The 14820-nt window shown below is 33.3% G+C and overlaps 1 protein-coding gene across 9 annotated transcripts in view; it reads right to left on the bottom strand.

The window, feature by feature from the left end:
- Window positions 1-14820, bottom strand: part of N4BP2 (NEDD4 binding protein 2) — a 91661-nt gene that overhangs the window by 54073 nt on the left and 22768 nt on the right. For 4 of the 9 annotated variants that reach the window (XM_023532178.1, XM_023532173.1, XM_023532172.1 and 1 more), the window contains exons 2-3: window positions 4361-5492; window positions 1863-1987 (exon numbers count right to left, since the gene is read on the bottom strand). In XM_023532178.1, coding sequence (XP_023387946.1) covers window positions 1863-1987; window positions 4361-5481 — 1246 coding nt within the window. In that variant the 5' untranslated portion in view covers window positions 5482-5492. Of the gene's footprint in view, window positions 1-1862; window positions 1988-4360; window positions 5493-7160; window positions 7254-9334; window positions 9678-14820 lie in introns of those variants that run through there. The other 5 variants (XM_023532174.1, XM_011362751.2, XM_023532175.1 and 2 more) reach the window with 4 other exon arrangements.

The following is a 14820-nucleotide window of genomic DNA, read 5'->3' as shown; positions in this document are numbered from 1 at the left end:
CAAGAAATTAAACCATTCAGGAAATTAATAATGAACCACAAAAATTAAGCCTTACAAGGAAATTATTTGATTTAAAAGTTCTGTATATTCTCTTACAAATATAATAAATGTGTCTCAAAAAATAAGACAAACTATCCAATTTTAAAATGGCAAAAGACTAACAGACAGCTTTCTAAAGATAAACAAACAGCCAATAAGCACACAAAAAGATTCCCAATATTATTAGCCATAAAGAAAATGAAAATCAAAACCACAATGCGTTACCATTTCACAACCACCAGGAGAGCTATAACCAAAAAGACAAAATAATAACGAGTGTTACTGAGGCTGTGGAGAAGTTGGAATCCTCACAAACGACTACTGAGAATATAAAATTGTGCAGCTGCTTTCGAGAATAGCTTCACAGTTCCAAAAAATGTTAGACATTGACATGTATGTTCACACATTATTCATAATTGCCAAAAGGTGAACAACTCAAATGTTTGTCAACTAATGAATAAATAAATAAAATGTGGTCTATCCATATAATGGAATATTGTTCAGCCATAGGAATGAAGTACTGATATAGGCTACAACACAGATGAACCTTGAAAATATTATGCTAAGTGAAAGAAACCATTCACAAAAGACCGCGTATTATATGATTCCATTTATACGAAAGGTCCACTATAGGCAAACCTATAGAGATAAAAGATTAGTGGTTGCCTAAGGCTAGGAGAGGTTGAAGAGAAATGAGAAGTGGCTGTTAATACACTTCAGGATCCTTTTAAGGTGATAAAAATGTTCCAAAATTGTGGTGATGGTTATACAATTCTGAGTATGCTAAAACTGTGTGAATTATATCTCAACAAAACTGTTTTACAAAGAGTTCTGCCTATTAATTTAATATTATTATTGCTGTGGTTATTGATATAATAAGGCATGTTGAACCATTGCTAAGCATTTTTCATTGTCATTTAACCTTAACAACAATCCTGGGGGTTAAGTATTCTGTCCTTTCACAGATGAAGACACTGGGCTTGGAGAATATAAATAACTTGTGATCTGCACAGCTAGTAACTGGCAAATCCAAGATTGCTCTTTACTACATCATACCATTTCCTATACTATTTTCACATTCCTGAGTTATCATTTTAATATTTTGTTCAAGAAAAAATACAGAAAAATTTTAAATTTCAATTTAAAAAATATCTGAAGATAGCAAACTGAAGAATCACTTTCACAGTGCATTTATGATAAGGCTAAGTAAAATACTGTCTGTATATCTTAATATGAATTCCCCACATGAAATCTAAATTATTCATATAACCAAACATTTCATGATAAAACCATCTTCAATGAATAGTTACACTAATAAAGAAACTAATGTTTTAACCCATGACCTCCCTGTTCAGTTTGAGGAGAGCCATTTTTACTCTTTACACTATTCTCTTTAAAAATTATACCAGCCTAAGGAAGACTAGTAGTTAATAATGCAAATTCCATTTTAGGAAATAGGAACCAGTGCAAACCAGACAACTGTACCCATGTTGAGCTATTCTGAGACCCAAGTAGAAAATCTGATTTACTTCTGACAAGATCTCCATTGATTAAATAAAACTTAAACGTGCCATGCACTGTTCTAAGCATTTTAAAAAATTAACTAGTTTAATCCTCATAACAGTTCTGAGATAACACTACTTCTTTTACCTCTTATTATGTAACATGAGATGTTATAGTTATAATTTTATATATTATATAGTTAGAATATAAAGTTAATTATAAGTTTTTAAAAGCTATATGTCTCTCAAAATACAAATACCAAGAGAATTTTTTCTCTATAGAACTCTTAATATTATCCAGATTCTGATATCTATTCTTACCACGATTCTGGTTCCATTCATGTGCTTCTCCTAAGTACTTTATATCGAACTGGTACTGTCCATTTATATAAAAATAATCATCAGTACTAAGAATGACTCCACTCGGATTATCTTCTTGCAAGGTCCTGTGAATGATAAATGGAATTTTTTCATTAATTTTTCCTCTTAATTCTCTCTTCTTATTTTCACAAGGTTATAATCCAAGTAAAAAAACTTAAAGCATGAGAATATTGTAATATTCAAACAAATCATTTTGGAAATTCTCTTGAGCAGAAGTTTGCGTCCCAAGAAAACTTTGCTGTACGTAAATTATTTCAGAAACTTTTTTTAATGTTATAAAGTCTTTTCTCATTAACTATAAAGGTTTGAAGATTAACAAATTTTTAATTATCAAGAAAACCTGTTAACTAAAAATGCTTCAGAATCTTACCAGTCACAGGTATCCCCCCTAATCTGGTCACTTGATACACACAAATCTACTTCACCTTCAAAGTGCTAAATCACTTCAAGGTAGTCGAGTACCTTAAAATTTAACAGATCTTCAAAAGTAGATGAAGCTCTTTGTTATGTTGCTATAAATTTAGTGAGTATGCCAAAAACATCTAAAAATATAATCTTAATACACTATTAATCTTAAATTATGCAAAGTTGAGATAGTTATGTGGCAGTTTTTTGGATAGCTCTTCTGATTTTGGAATTTATCTTCTACATAATTGATATACATGCAAAACTAAACAAACAGAATCCACAGAAACATAACAATACTATCATTCTTGACCATTTATAAAATATCACTATCCTCTCCTCCTAAAATGTGTAAATATATCTAAAGCTAAAATGTTTTAAATTTAATTTTTATTAATCTACTAAGTGCCAGACACTGTTTTAAGCACTGAACACACATCAATAAACAAAAAAGATAAAAATTCTTGCACTTATGGAACTTATATTCTGGTAAATAATCACCTAATCTCAACCCCTCTGAGACTCTTACATTTATCCTCTTTTATCTCTTAAGTTTTCTCTTCTCTGACACTTCCTCTTTTCCCCTTGAACATGTATATATCTCAGCTATCTTTAAAATTTTTCACACATTAAGTACCCCTTTCAACTATTACTCAACTTCTCTCTTTCCCTTAACTGCTTTATTATCGATGCTTCTTTAACCCTTTGTCCTCTACCTTCACAGTGAAACAAAATTGCTTTTAGGATATCTATTCATGATCTTCTTTCCGATAAATCCAAAAGCCTTTTTTAGCCCTCATTTTCCTTGGGTTTGCACACTAGTTTACTACTGTAGGACCATTCTCTGGGAAAGCTCAGCTTCTATGTCTCTGGAGTTTCCAGTTATTTCTCTCTATTCGTTCAAAAAATATTAGTAAGTTCCTACTTTGTAACAAGCACTTCTTTCTCTTTCCATTTTCTATCTGTAGCTATCTACAGCTCCAAGGCCCCTGAAATCTAGTTCTTCAAACCTTTTTCACAGTTTGATTATCTTTTGAGGTACCACCTTTCTTTCCAATCTCAGTCACAAAATGTAATATTATGACTGCAATATCCATATTAAGTTAAAATGTTTTATTACGTTGTTATTAAATCAGTGAGAAAGAAAACTATAATGTGTCTACAGAAGAATATGTTTATAAGCATTTAAGCAGAATATGTGGAAATTTACTGGCAGATAAATCGGGATAACAAAAGTGTATCAAAAATCAACTGAAAATGATCTCATCAAGGACATTCTCAAGTATATATAATAGAAAAAGGCAAAGGAGTTAAAATTTGGAATAAAAAAAGAACTGACAAATAAAATATATTAAATATAAATCTTCTGGAAGTTAAGGCTAAAGGGATGAGAGACACTTTGAAAACAAAGCAACTGTATATAACAAAGCTGCCTTTAACCCTGACTCCGGTCTATGAAACCAAGGCATCCACAACCTACCTTAACTATAAAAGGGACAAAGATGGATACATAAGATAAAATAATTAAGGGTACTATATTTTGCAACAAATAAATCACTGAAAATTTGAAGTTCTTTAACTACCAGTGACTCATCCTATGCTCTCTTCCTACAAAAGCATTAACAACATGCTACAATCCCAAATTTCCAACCACCACTAGAATTCTTGTATTTAAGACTTCCTTGAATTTCAAACTATGGCTCTCTAGTTCTATAATGAAAGATGAACTCATCTTTCCCCAATTCAAATTAGTTTTCTTTCACATAAAGCTATTTTTGTTGATTTTGTGACCTCACAATCTTGGAATCATCTTTAATCTTTTCTTCTATTCTGCCTCTCAAAATGATAACCTAAGATAAAGAATTCAATAAAAACTTCTGATGAAAACGATAAAATTAGCCACAAAGTCAGAAAAAAAATCACTTTATGGGTTACTGAACATCTCTATTAAGAAAAGCACATATTCATACTCTCTGCTATAAATGTTCAGGTTCATGCATTACGCTTTTTAAAAATTCAATTAAACCTCATACCTTGCCAAAAAAGATTTTCCTGATCCTGGAAGCCCTCTGAGAAGAATAAGAACTAGTCCAACATAAGACGATGTCTTCTTTCTTACAACCTGAGAAACTGGAGTTTCTTGTATTTGATAAGCACTTTTTCCCTCTTTACTTCTCCATACCTTTGTTGGGGAAGTGTGAGAAATAACTGGGGGTGGAAATGTATAGTTGACAGGTCTCCAGTGTGCAGCTGTGGTTACAACAGGAGCTACAAAGCCATGGTTTCCTTGAAAGAGGTCAAAAGCAGGAATCATTGGATTCCACATTGGTGGAGGAGGAGGAGGCAGCAGTAGAGGGAGAGGGGTAAGCACTGGGCAGTAATTCACATCCTTCTCCTTTGGTGGCAGTTCACTATGATTGTGTGCCTTGAAATTGAATTCTTCAGAAGGTACAAACACATCAGGGATAGAGGTAGATTTCTGATCCCCACCTATACCCAGTAAACCAAGCCCTGGATTTTGCACATTTAAAGGAGCCTGAGGTTCATTGGCATCCAAATCTACAGGGGTTTCAGAGAACTGAGCCTCAACACACTCAGATTCTAAAAGCTCATTCTCTCTTTGATTGAGATTGTTACAATCTACCATAGTGTCATTTACTGCACTTAAAGAATTACTGAGAAGAGAATCTTCCAATGTGTTATATTTTATAACACTTTTGGACTCGTTCGAAGCTGAATGTGAAGTTAAGGGGTTTGAACTTAAAAGAGAGGCAGAATTCTCTAAATTTTCACTGTTCAAATCCATATTTTGTGTACACAGAACAGGAGTCATACTACTTGAATCTGAATTTATAAATGCACTCAGGTCACCAAAACTATTAACATTTTGCAAAGGCAAACATGAGTATACTTGGTCATCAGGAGAAGAGTTCAATTTCTCAAAAGCATTCTGTATTAAGGAATCCAAGTCCTCAGTTAGTTGCACGTCCAAAAATGAATCCATTTTGGAATCTTCACTCTCTTCTTCGGGAGGACACTTGTCCATTATTTCATGTCTTGCTGCACTTACTTGGTTCTCAGAAGCAATGGAGCTTTTTGAAGATGATTGTTCTATCTTGGTATCTGTGGCAGATAATTCTAATAGACAATCCATGGCATTTTCAACTGTACAACAACAGGAACAACAATAACAATAAAATATATATACATGAATTGAAAATAGTAAAACATAATTTGATTAAAATATACATATAATTATATTGGATTTTTCCAATGAATGGAACATAGAGAAATTTTAAAATATTCAGATTTTTAAATTAACATTTTACTAATATATCAGTCTGTATTAGTGAAAAGATATGAAAGACAGAGACATGAAATGCTGTTACTTACAAACGGTAACAAACTAAGCTAATAAACTGTCATGAAATAGACATTTTCTGAGGAATTTACTGAGTAAATGTAAAATTATCTGTAATTGTATCTACCAGGGCTATTTCTAAAGATCCTAAAACCACTTAGCCACTGCACGTCCTTTTAAATATAAAGTATTTGAAGTACTCTTCTATTAAACCTAATTTGTTTATGTGGTCCATGCTATGAATTTCACTTAATTAAAAAAAATGTATGAGTAGGAACTACATATCAGACATACTTTGTACAAAAATGAATAAGACATTCTTTTACCACACTTAAATGGTTTTTGCAGATTAATAAATACAAATTGCCAGTTATAAAATAGTCACAGGGTGCTCACTTTGGCAGTGCATACACTAAAGAGAGCCACAGGGATGTAAAGTATGGCACAGAATATAGTCAATAATATTGTAATAACTATTTATGGTGCCAGATGGGTAGTAGACTTATCAGAGTGATCACTTTGTAAAGTATATAAATGTCTCATCACTATGGTGTACATCTGAAACTAATATAATATTGTATGTCAACTGTAATTGAAAAATAATTTTTAATTAAAAAATTTTAATTTTAAAGGATTTTTGCAGTCAAATAGAGGCAATTAGAGACAATTACATTATAATATAATACAAATTAAATAATTTACACTTTTAATAACATACAAATGCCAAAACAGTCTTATAGGAGAATAAGAAAAGATTTCACATAAGATAATATGTGAACTAGTACTTGAAGATTAAAAAGAAACTTGTCAGACAGAGTGGAAAGGCAAAGCCGGACTTGAAAACACAAAGCATGTTTAAGGTATTAAGAGAAGTTAGTTGGAGTGTGGGCACACAGCAGTATGATGGAAGATGAAAGAAGATAAAACTGGAATGGGAGATCAGGTGAAATTTGGAAGAGTCCTGTACATCATGGTAAGAAATATCAATTTTATTTTCTAAGAGAACTTGAAAGGAATCTACCTGTCACAGCATTTGAACTAGAAGCTTTATATGCATCACCTCACTGAATCCTCAAATGATACTATGAGGTATAGCATTCCTAGCAAATAGATAAAGAAAATGAAGTTCAAAAAGTACATTAACTTGGCCCAAGTCACACAGATAAGTGACAGGCCCAGGACTGATATTTCTGACTCCAATTTTGAGTTCTTTCTGTTATAACACAAATACGGAGACATTAAAATTGTTAAGCATTTAAAATTTGGGGCTTTTTTATTTTTGTGTTTTGTCTTATTTTCTTTCAAGGAAGATAAATACAGAAACAACACAGCACAGTAGGTAACATCTTATCTGGAGTCAGAACACAGGCATTTAAATCCCTGCTTGCTAGCTATGACACTTTGAACAAGTTACTTAACTTTCTAAGCCTTGATTTTCTCATTTGGAATATGGGGATAATAAAAGTACCTACCTCATAGGGTTGTTGTGAGGATTAAATGAGATAATCCATGAAAAAGTGCTGTGCACAAGGACTGGCACCTTGTAAGCACCCAATTAATGTTTCCTTAAGAAGAAAAACAAAGATGGATTGGAGGGGGCAAGCCTGACAGAGACCAGTTAGAAAATTATAGCAATCTACAAAAGCTAGAAGCCCTAAACATAGGAAAAAAAGATGGGGAGAAAAAAGCAAATACAAGACATATTTCAATGAAAAAAATATATACATGATAGAAAAACCACCAAAGAAAAGGTCGACAAAAAAAATTAATGAGTATAAATTGAAAAACAGTATTAAGTTAACACAAGTAAGATCAAGATATAGATCACACAAAAGTCCTTACAAAGATTGTTGGAAAAAACTTAAAACGTTACAAAACAACAAAAACAAGAATAATTCACATAAGAACACAAGAATTAGTGAACACTTATATACCAAAAAAAGTTCAACATCCCTCTTAAAAAAATGCAAATTAATAAAAGGCTTAATTTTATTCCTATTAAAATCTTAAAATAATATTACACAAGGCTGAAAAGGTTGTGGTGAAACCACTGTATTTATACAGTGCTGATAGTATTACAAATTGGCACACCTTCTTTCTTGGTAGGCAATTTAGCACTTTTTCCAAGACCTGAAACTGTCCCTACCCATGACATAAAAAATAAAACTGTGGAAGTGAAAAATTGAAAAGTAAAAGGCTATTTGTACCAAAATGTTCTCTAAAATATTATTCATGAAAAACTTAGATATAATTAATAACTTAAGAGTACATCTCAGTGGAATATTAGAAAGCTATTAAAAATAAATATAAAGATTACAACAACACTGAAAATATGCTTAAGTTTATAAAGCAGAATACACAATTTCAATGCTACTATTCATACTACTCAAAACATCAGTATTTATGAACTAGATGTAGCAAAGATGCTAGAAAAAAGAAGCATATTTTTTGTTAAGATTGAGGGTATTATATTTATCTTATAACTCCCTCACTGCTATGTTAGTATATGTGCAACAAGTAAATTTTAAAGATATCAAAATTAGAAAATAAATATCGAAGTCACACATAAAATTCTACACACCATCATTTCTGAGCACCATGTGGACTGCTAAAAACTGGTTTTCTGCATACATATGAAACAGGATAGCTTAGATATGTTCACATCGCAAACCATTTACTGAATAAAAAATGGAAGTTTATCATGTATTACCGAAACTTCCCAAATCTAGAATAATTTTATCTTCTACTAATCATGGCCAATATCAATACTAAGCATCAACAGTTAATTTATTCATCTAGTCAACTTTGATCATTTCCCCTCTGCAAACATATTTATTAGAAGTCATTAATAATTTACTGTATTGAAGACTATCAACACACACACACACACACACACACACACACACACACCCCACTTAATCCTTAGCAAATAAGTAATATGAAGTACATACTATTTTCTCACTAACCTATAAGAAAACTGAGACCCATAGAGGTTAAGCGGCAGAGCTAGAAATTCAAACCAGGTTTCTAGCCTCAACTCTTACCAGCCCTCATTCCCACAATTATAATTACCTTTTCACTCAATATATATTTACTGAGGTCCTGCTATGAGTCATTTGCTATTTTAGGAGTTGGGGACACAGCAGTTAAAACAGTTTTTAAAATGTCTTTACGCAGCTTACATTCTAGGACAGCAGTTCTCAACTAGGAATGATTTTGACACCCAGGGAACATACAACAATACATGGAGGCATTTTTAATTGTCACAACTGGGATTGGTGGGGAGGTGCAACTGGCATCTAGTGGGTACAAGCCAGGGATGCTGCTGAATATCCTACAATGCACAGTACTGCCACTCATAGTGCCAACCTATTCTAAAAGGAAGGTAAAAAATAAATAAAACATAGGGTATGATATCTATAGATGCATCATACATCAAGAACTGTACATTTCTTGAAAGGAGAAACTATGCTTTATTCTTCTTCATATCCCTCATACCAAACATAGAACCTTTCCCACAGCAGATGCTCAATAAGTGATGAACAAAATAGAAATAAAGCAGTCATTTTTCTATATTACTACTGGTCAAAGCATAATACAAGAAACCTTATAAGATGCAAAGGGTTCAGACTAAACTTTTTCTCACCTTTGAAATCACATTCAGAAAGCATCAAATATACTACATCGGGATCCAGATCAGAAAACATCTCTGAGATACTGGTGAAGAGTTCTTCCTGATCAACTTTTCTCTCACATATGGAAGGAAGAGTAGTAGTTGGTTCCTCATGACTAGCAACACTGGATACAACAACTTCCTTAGAGTTTGCAGTCTTCCGAAAAGGATTTCCCCCAAGATTTTTCCTTCTCCTTGGCATCCTGACTTCCAAAACTAAAATGTTTTCCTTTTCTTATTCAAGATGTTTAATTTTTAAGTCATACCTCAAAGAAAACAGGGTTAAATATCTTGCACAATCCAGCAGTAATAGGACCTAAAATAGAAAGCAAGTAGAAACACTCAGACTATACAGTTATATTTCCATTTCTAAAATCGGAATATTTTTATAACTCTAAGGAAGTACCATCAACTCTGGCAGCAAAGCCAAAAAACAGTCAAATAATTTCTCCCTCTCCAAAATATTAAAATTTTGCCAAGACAGAACATGTTAAAAATTAAGATATTAACAAATGTAACATTTTCAGAACAGTGAGTACACTGTTTTAGTACCATTATTTCAAGAAAAACCATAAAACAGTACTGAACACCCATGCTTGGATGTCTAATATGTATCACAAACTTAACATGTCCAAAACTGTGCTCCAAATCATCTTCAAACCTGCTCTTTCCAGTTTTTCCCACCTCAATTAATGCAACTATATCCTTCCCACTGCTCAAGGCAAAATTCTTGGACTAATTCTTGACTCCTATCACCCCACATTCAATCAATAAACCAACTTTGCCAGTACAACCCTTAAACTGTATCCAGAATATGATCATCCCTCATTATCTCCAGTGCTACCACAGCCTCTTACTGGGATTATTGTAATAGTCTCCTATCGAATCTTCCTGTTTCCACCCTTGCCCCTTCAGCCTATTTAGCACAGCAATCAGAGTGGCTTAAACTTGTAGGTCGGATCATACCTCTCTCTGCTAAACTATCCACTAGCTTCCCAATTAATTCAGGATAAAAACCAAAGTCCTTAAAATGGCCTATAACCCAGACATTGGTTACTTCACCGCTGTCATCCCTAATCCTCTTTTCATTACTCACATTGCTCCAGCCACACTTTGCCTCCTTGCTCTTCTTCAAATACACCAGCCATGCTCCCACCTGGGAACCTTTACATCTTGGTTCCCTCTACCTGAACTACTATTCTCCCAGGTATTATTTCCTCACCACATTTCTACCACTGCTCCAAGGTTACCTTCTCAAGAAGTTAGTCCCCCAATACCACTTATCCATCTTCCTGTACTTGAATTTTCTCCATGAAACTTATCATCTTCTAACATAGTATATGTTTTATGTACTTGTTTTACTTATATATTGTGTTTATTACCCATATTCCAGTAAAGTGTAAGCCCGACAAGGGCAGGTGCTCATCTATTTGCTTTCTCTGCTTGTCTAATAAACATTTCAAACTTAATATATCCAAAACTGAATGTCTGATATTTCCCCTAAAATCTGCTCTAACCATTTGGTTGGCTATCATCACCTGTATTCTTGTCTCCTAAATGGTCTTCCTGCTTCTAACCCTTGACCCTTACAGTTTATTTTCAACAAACTGGCCAGAATGATTTTCATAGAACATAGGTCAGAATGAATCAGGGTCTGCTCTAAAACCTTAAGTGGTTCTCTATTTCACTCAGAGTAAAAATTAACATTCTTACAATGGCCCACCTTTCTGCTAGCCTTTGATGTACTCTTCCTCAAGGTATTTGCATGGCTCTCTCCTTCGAATCTTTGTTCAAGAATCACATTCAATGATTTCTTCCTTGATTAGCCAATTTAAAGTCACATCTCCCACTCCCTCTGCCCCACTCTCTCTTTCCTACTAACTACCCATTGCCCTTAGTACTTTCTAACGTACAATAAAATTTACCCTTTAGTTAAATTTATTGTGCCATAGCTCTCTCCATCCTCCAGAACTAGTTATTATGGCAGCCACATGTGCCTATTTAAATTTAAATTTAAAATTACATTTTTATATGTTAACACCAGACAAAGTAGAATTTAGAGCAAAGAAAATTACCGGAGAAGCACATTATATAATCATAAAAGATCAGTCCACCAAGAAGACATAGCAACCCTAAATGTGCATGCACCAAACAGAGCCACTAAATGAGTGAAGTAAAAACCGATAGACTTGGAAGGAAATATAGACAAATCCACAATTATAGTTAGAGACTTCAATACCCCTCTCTCAACAATTTACAAAATAACTAGACAGAAGATCAGCAAGGATACAGAACTCTGTAACACCATCAATTAAAGATCTAATCAACATTTATGGGACATTCTATCCAATAACAGCAATATACATATGTTCTTTTCAAGTATCCACAGATGATATAACTAGATAGTCCATATACTAGGCTATAAAACAAACCTCAACAAATTTAAAAGAACAGAAATCATACAAAGTATGTTCTCTGACCATAATGGAATCAAACTAGAAATCAATAACAGAAAGATAACAGGAAAATCTCCAAACACTTGAAACCTAAGTAGTATACTAAATAATCCACGGTTCAAACATGAAGTCCTAAGGAAGATCAAAAAATACACTGAAATAAATGAAAATGAAAATACACCATATCCAAATTTGTAGGATATGCAGCAATGACAGAAATTTATAGCACTAAATGCATCCATTATTAAAGAGGAAAAGTCTCAAATCAATAAACTAAGCCCCCTGCCACAAGAACCTAGAAAAAGACTAAAATAAACCCAAATACAGTAGAAGGGAATAATAAAAATAAGAGCAAAAATAAATGAATATTAAAACAGAAAAATAGAAATATCAATGAAATAAACTGATGGTTCTTTGAAAAGATCAATAAAACTGACAAACCTCTAGGCGAAACTGACAGAAAAAAAAGACAATACAAATTACCAATATCAGGAATGAAACAAGGAATATTACTTCATACCCTGCAGGCATCTAAAGACTGATAAGGGAATTTTATGAACAATTGTACACATGCATGTTTGACAACTTAAATGGACTGATATCTCAAAAACCACAAACTACCACACCTCATACAATAGATAAGTGCCTTATGATTTTTAATGAAATTTACTTCACAATTTTAAAACTCCCAAAATAGAAATTCCAGACCCAAACGGTTTCAATGGAGAATTCTACCAAACATTTTTAAGGAAAATTAACACCAACTCTATATAATCTCATCCAAAAATAGAAGCAAAGAAAACATTTTCCAATTAATTTTATGAAGCTAATATTAGTATCCTGATACCAAAACAAAGCCAGAATGAACCTATAAATCAATATCTTTTACGTATACAGATGTAAAAATCCTTAACAAAATATTATAAAATAGAATTCGGCAATACATTAAAAAAAGTTTTCCAGGGATTTATTAAGGTTTATTCCAGGGATGCAAGGCTGGTTCACTATTTTAAAACATCAATGTAATCCACCACATGAATAGATTAAAAAAGAAAAATCACAATCATATCATTAAAGGAAGAAAATATCATCTGACAAAATTCAACACACACTCATGACAGAAACTACCAGAAAAATAGGAATAGAGAACTTCCTCAATGATTATGAGCATCTACAAAAACCCTACAGCTAACATTATACTTAATGGAGAAATACTAAATGCTTTTGTCTTAAGACTGAAAATAAAGCAAGGATGTCCACCCTCACCACTCTTATTCAACGTAATGCTAGAGGAATTCTAACCTATGAAGGCAAGAAAAGGAAATAAAAGGCATACAGATCAGAATGGAAGAAATAAAACTGTCCCTACTTGCAGATGAACCCAACAAATAAATGAGTTCAGCAAAGTGCAGAATATAGGCATACCTCTGAGAAATTGCAGAGTCGTTTCCAGACACTGCAATAAAGTGAATATCACAATAAAGCAAGGCACACAAATTTTTTGGTTTCCCAGTGTATTTACAAGTTATATACCACAGTCTGTTAAATGTGCAATAGCATGTCTAAAAAAATGTACATACCTTAATTTAAAAATACTTTATTGCTAAAAAATGCTAAACATCATCTGAACCTTCAGAGAGTCATAACCTTTTTGCTGGTGGAGGGTCTTGCCTCAATTTGACGGCTGCTGACTGATCGAAGTGGTGGTTGCTGAAAGCTGAGGTGGCTGTGGCAATTTCTTAAGACAACAATGAAGTCTGCTGCATCAATTGACTCTTCTTTTCACAAATGATTTCTCTATGGCATGTGATGCTATCTGATAAAATTTTACCCACAGTAAAACTTCTTTCAAAATTAAGAGTCCATCTTCCCAAACCCTACTGCAGCTTTATCACCTAAGTTTATGTAATATTCTAAATCCTTTGTTGTTATTTCAACAATTTCCACAGCATCTTCACAAAGAATAGTTTCCATCTCAACAAACAACTTTCTTTGCTTATCCATATGAAACAACTTCTCATCCATTAAAGTTTTATGATGAGATTGTAGTAATTCAGTCACATCTTCAGGCTCCACTTGTAATTCTAGTTCTCTTGCCATATCCACATCTGCAGTTACTTCTTCCACTGAAGTCTTAAACCCCTCAAAGTTTTACCCATGAGGGTAAAATCAACTTCTCCTAAATTCCTGTTACTATTAATGTTTTGACATCTTCTCATAAATCACAACTGTTTCTAATGGCATCTAAGAATGGTGAATCTTTTCCAAAAGGTTTTCAATTCACTTTGACCAGATCCATCCGAAGACTCTATCTATGGCAGCTATACCCTTACAAAATGTATTTCTTAAACAATAATTCTTAAAAGTAAAATTACTTCTTGATTCCTAGGCTGCAGAGTGGATGTTGTGTTAGCAGTCATGAAAACTTTAATCTTGTTGTACATCGCCATCAGAGTTCCCAGGTGACCAGGTGCATTGTCAATAAGCAGTGATATTTTGAATCTTTTTTTCTGAGCAACAGGTCTTGATAGTGGGCTTAAAATATTCAGAAACCCATGTTGTAAACAGATGTGCTGTCATCAGGCTTTGTTGTTCCATTTATAAAGCACAGGCAGAGTAGATTCAGCATCATTCTTAAGGGCCTTAGGATTTTCAGAATGGTAAATGAGCACTGGATTCAACTTAAAGCCACCAGTTGCATTAGTCCCTAAAAACAGAGTCAGCCTGTCCTTTAAGAGCTTTGAAGCCAAGCACTGACTTCTTTCTAGTTAGTAGGAAATGGAGAATGGAGCAGAAGGAGTGGGGGATATGATTTTAAATTGTTTAATCAAGGAAGAAATCACTGAAAAGTCCTAGATGACATCTTCTTCCAAAATAAGTTGGTTTGTTCTACATTAAAAATCTGTTGTTTACTGTTGCCGCCTTCATTAACTATCTTAGCTAGATCTTCTGGGTAACTTGCTACATCTTCTACATCAGTACCTGCTGCATCACCTTGTACTT

This window comes from Pteropus vampyrus, unplaced genomic scaffold (assembly GCF_000151845.1).
Source record: "Pteropus vampyrus isolate Shadow unplaced genomic scaffold, Pvam_2.0 Scaffold79, whole genome shotgun sequence".
Classification (NCBI taxonomy): Eukaryota; Metazoa; Chordata; class Mammalia; order Chiroptera; family Pteropodidae; genus Pteropus; species Pteropus vampyrus.
Note: the sequence above shows the minus strand (reverse complement) of the source record. Positions and strands in the feature narration are given on the sequence as shown.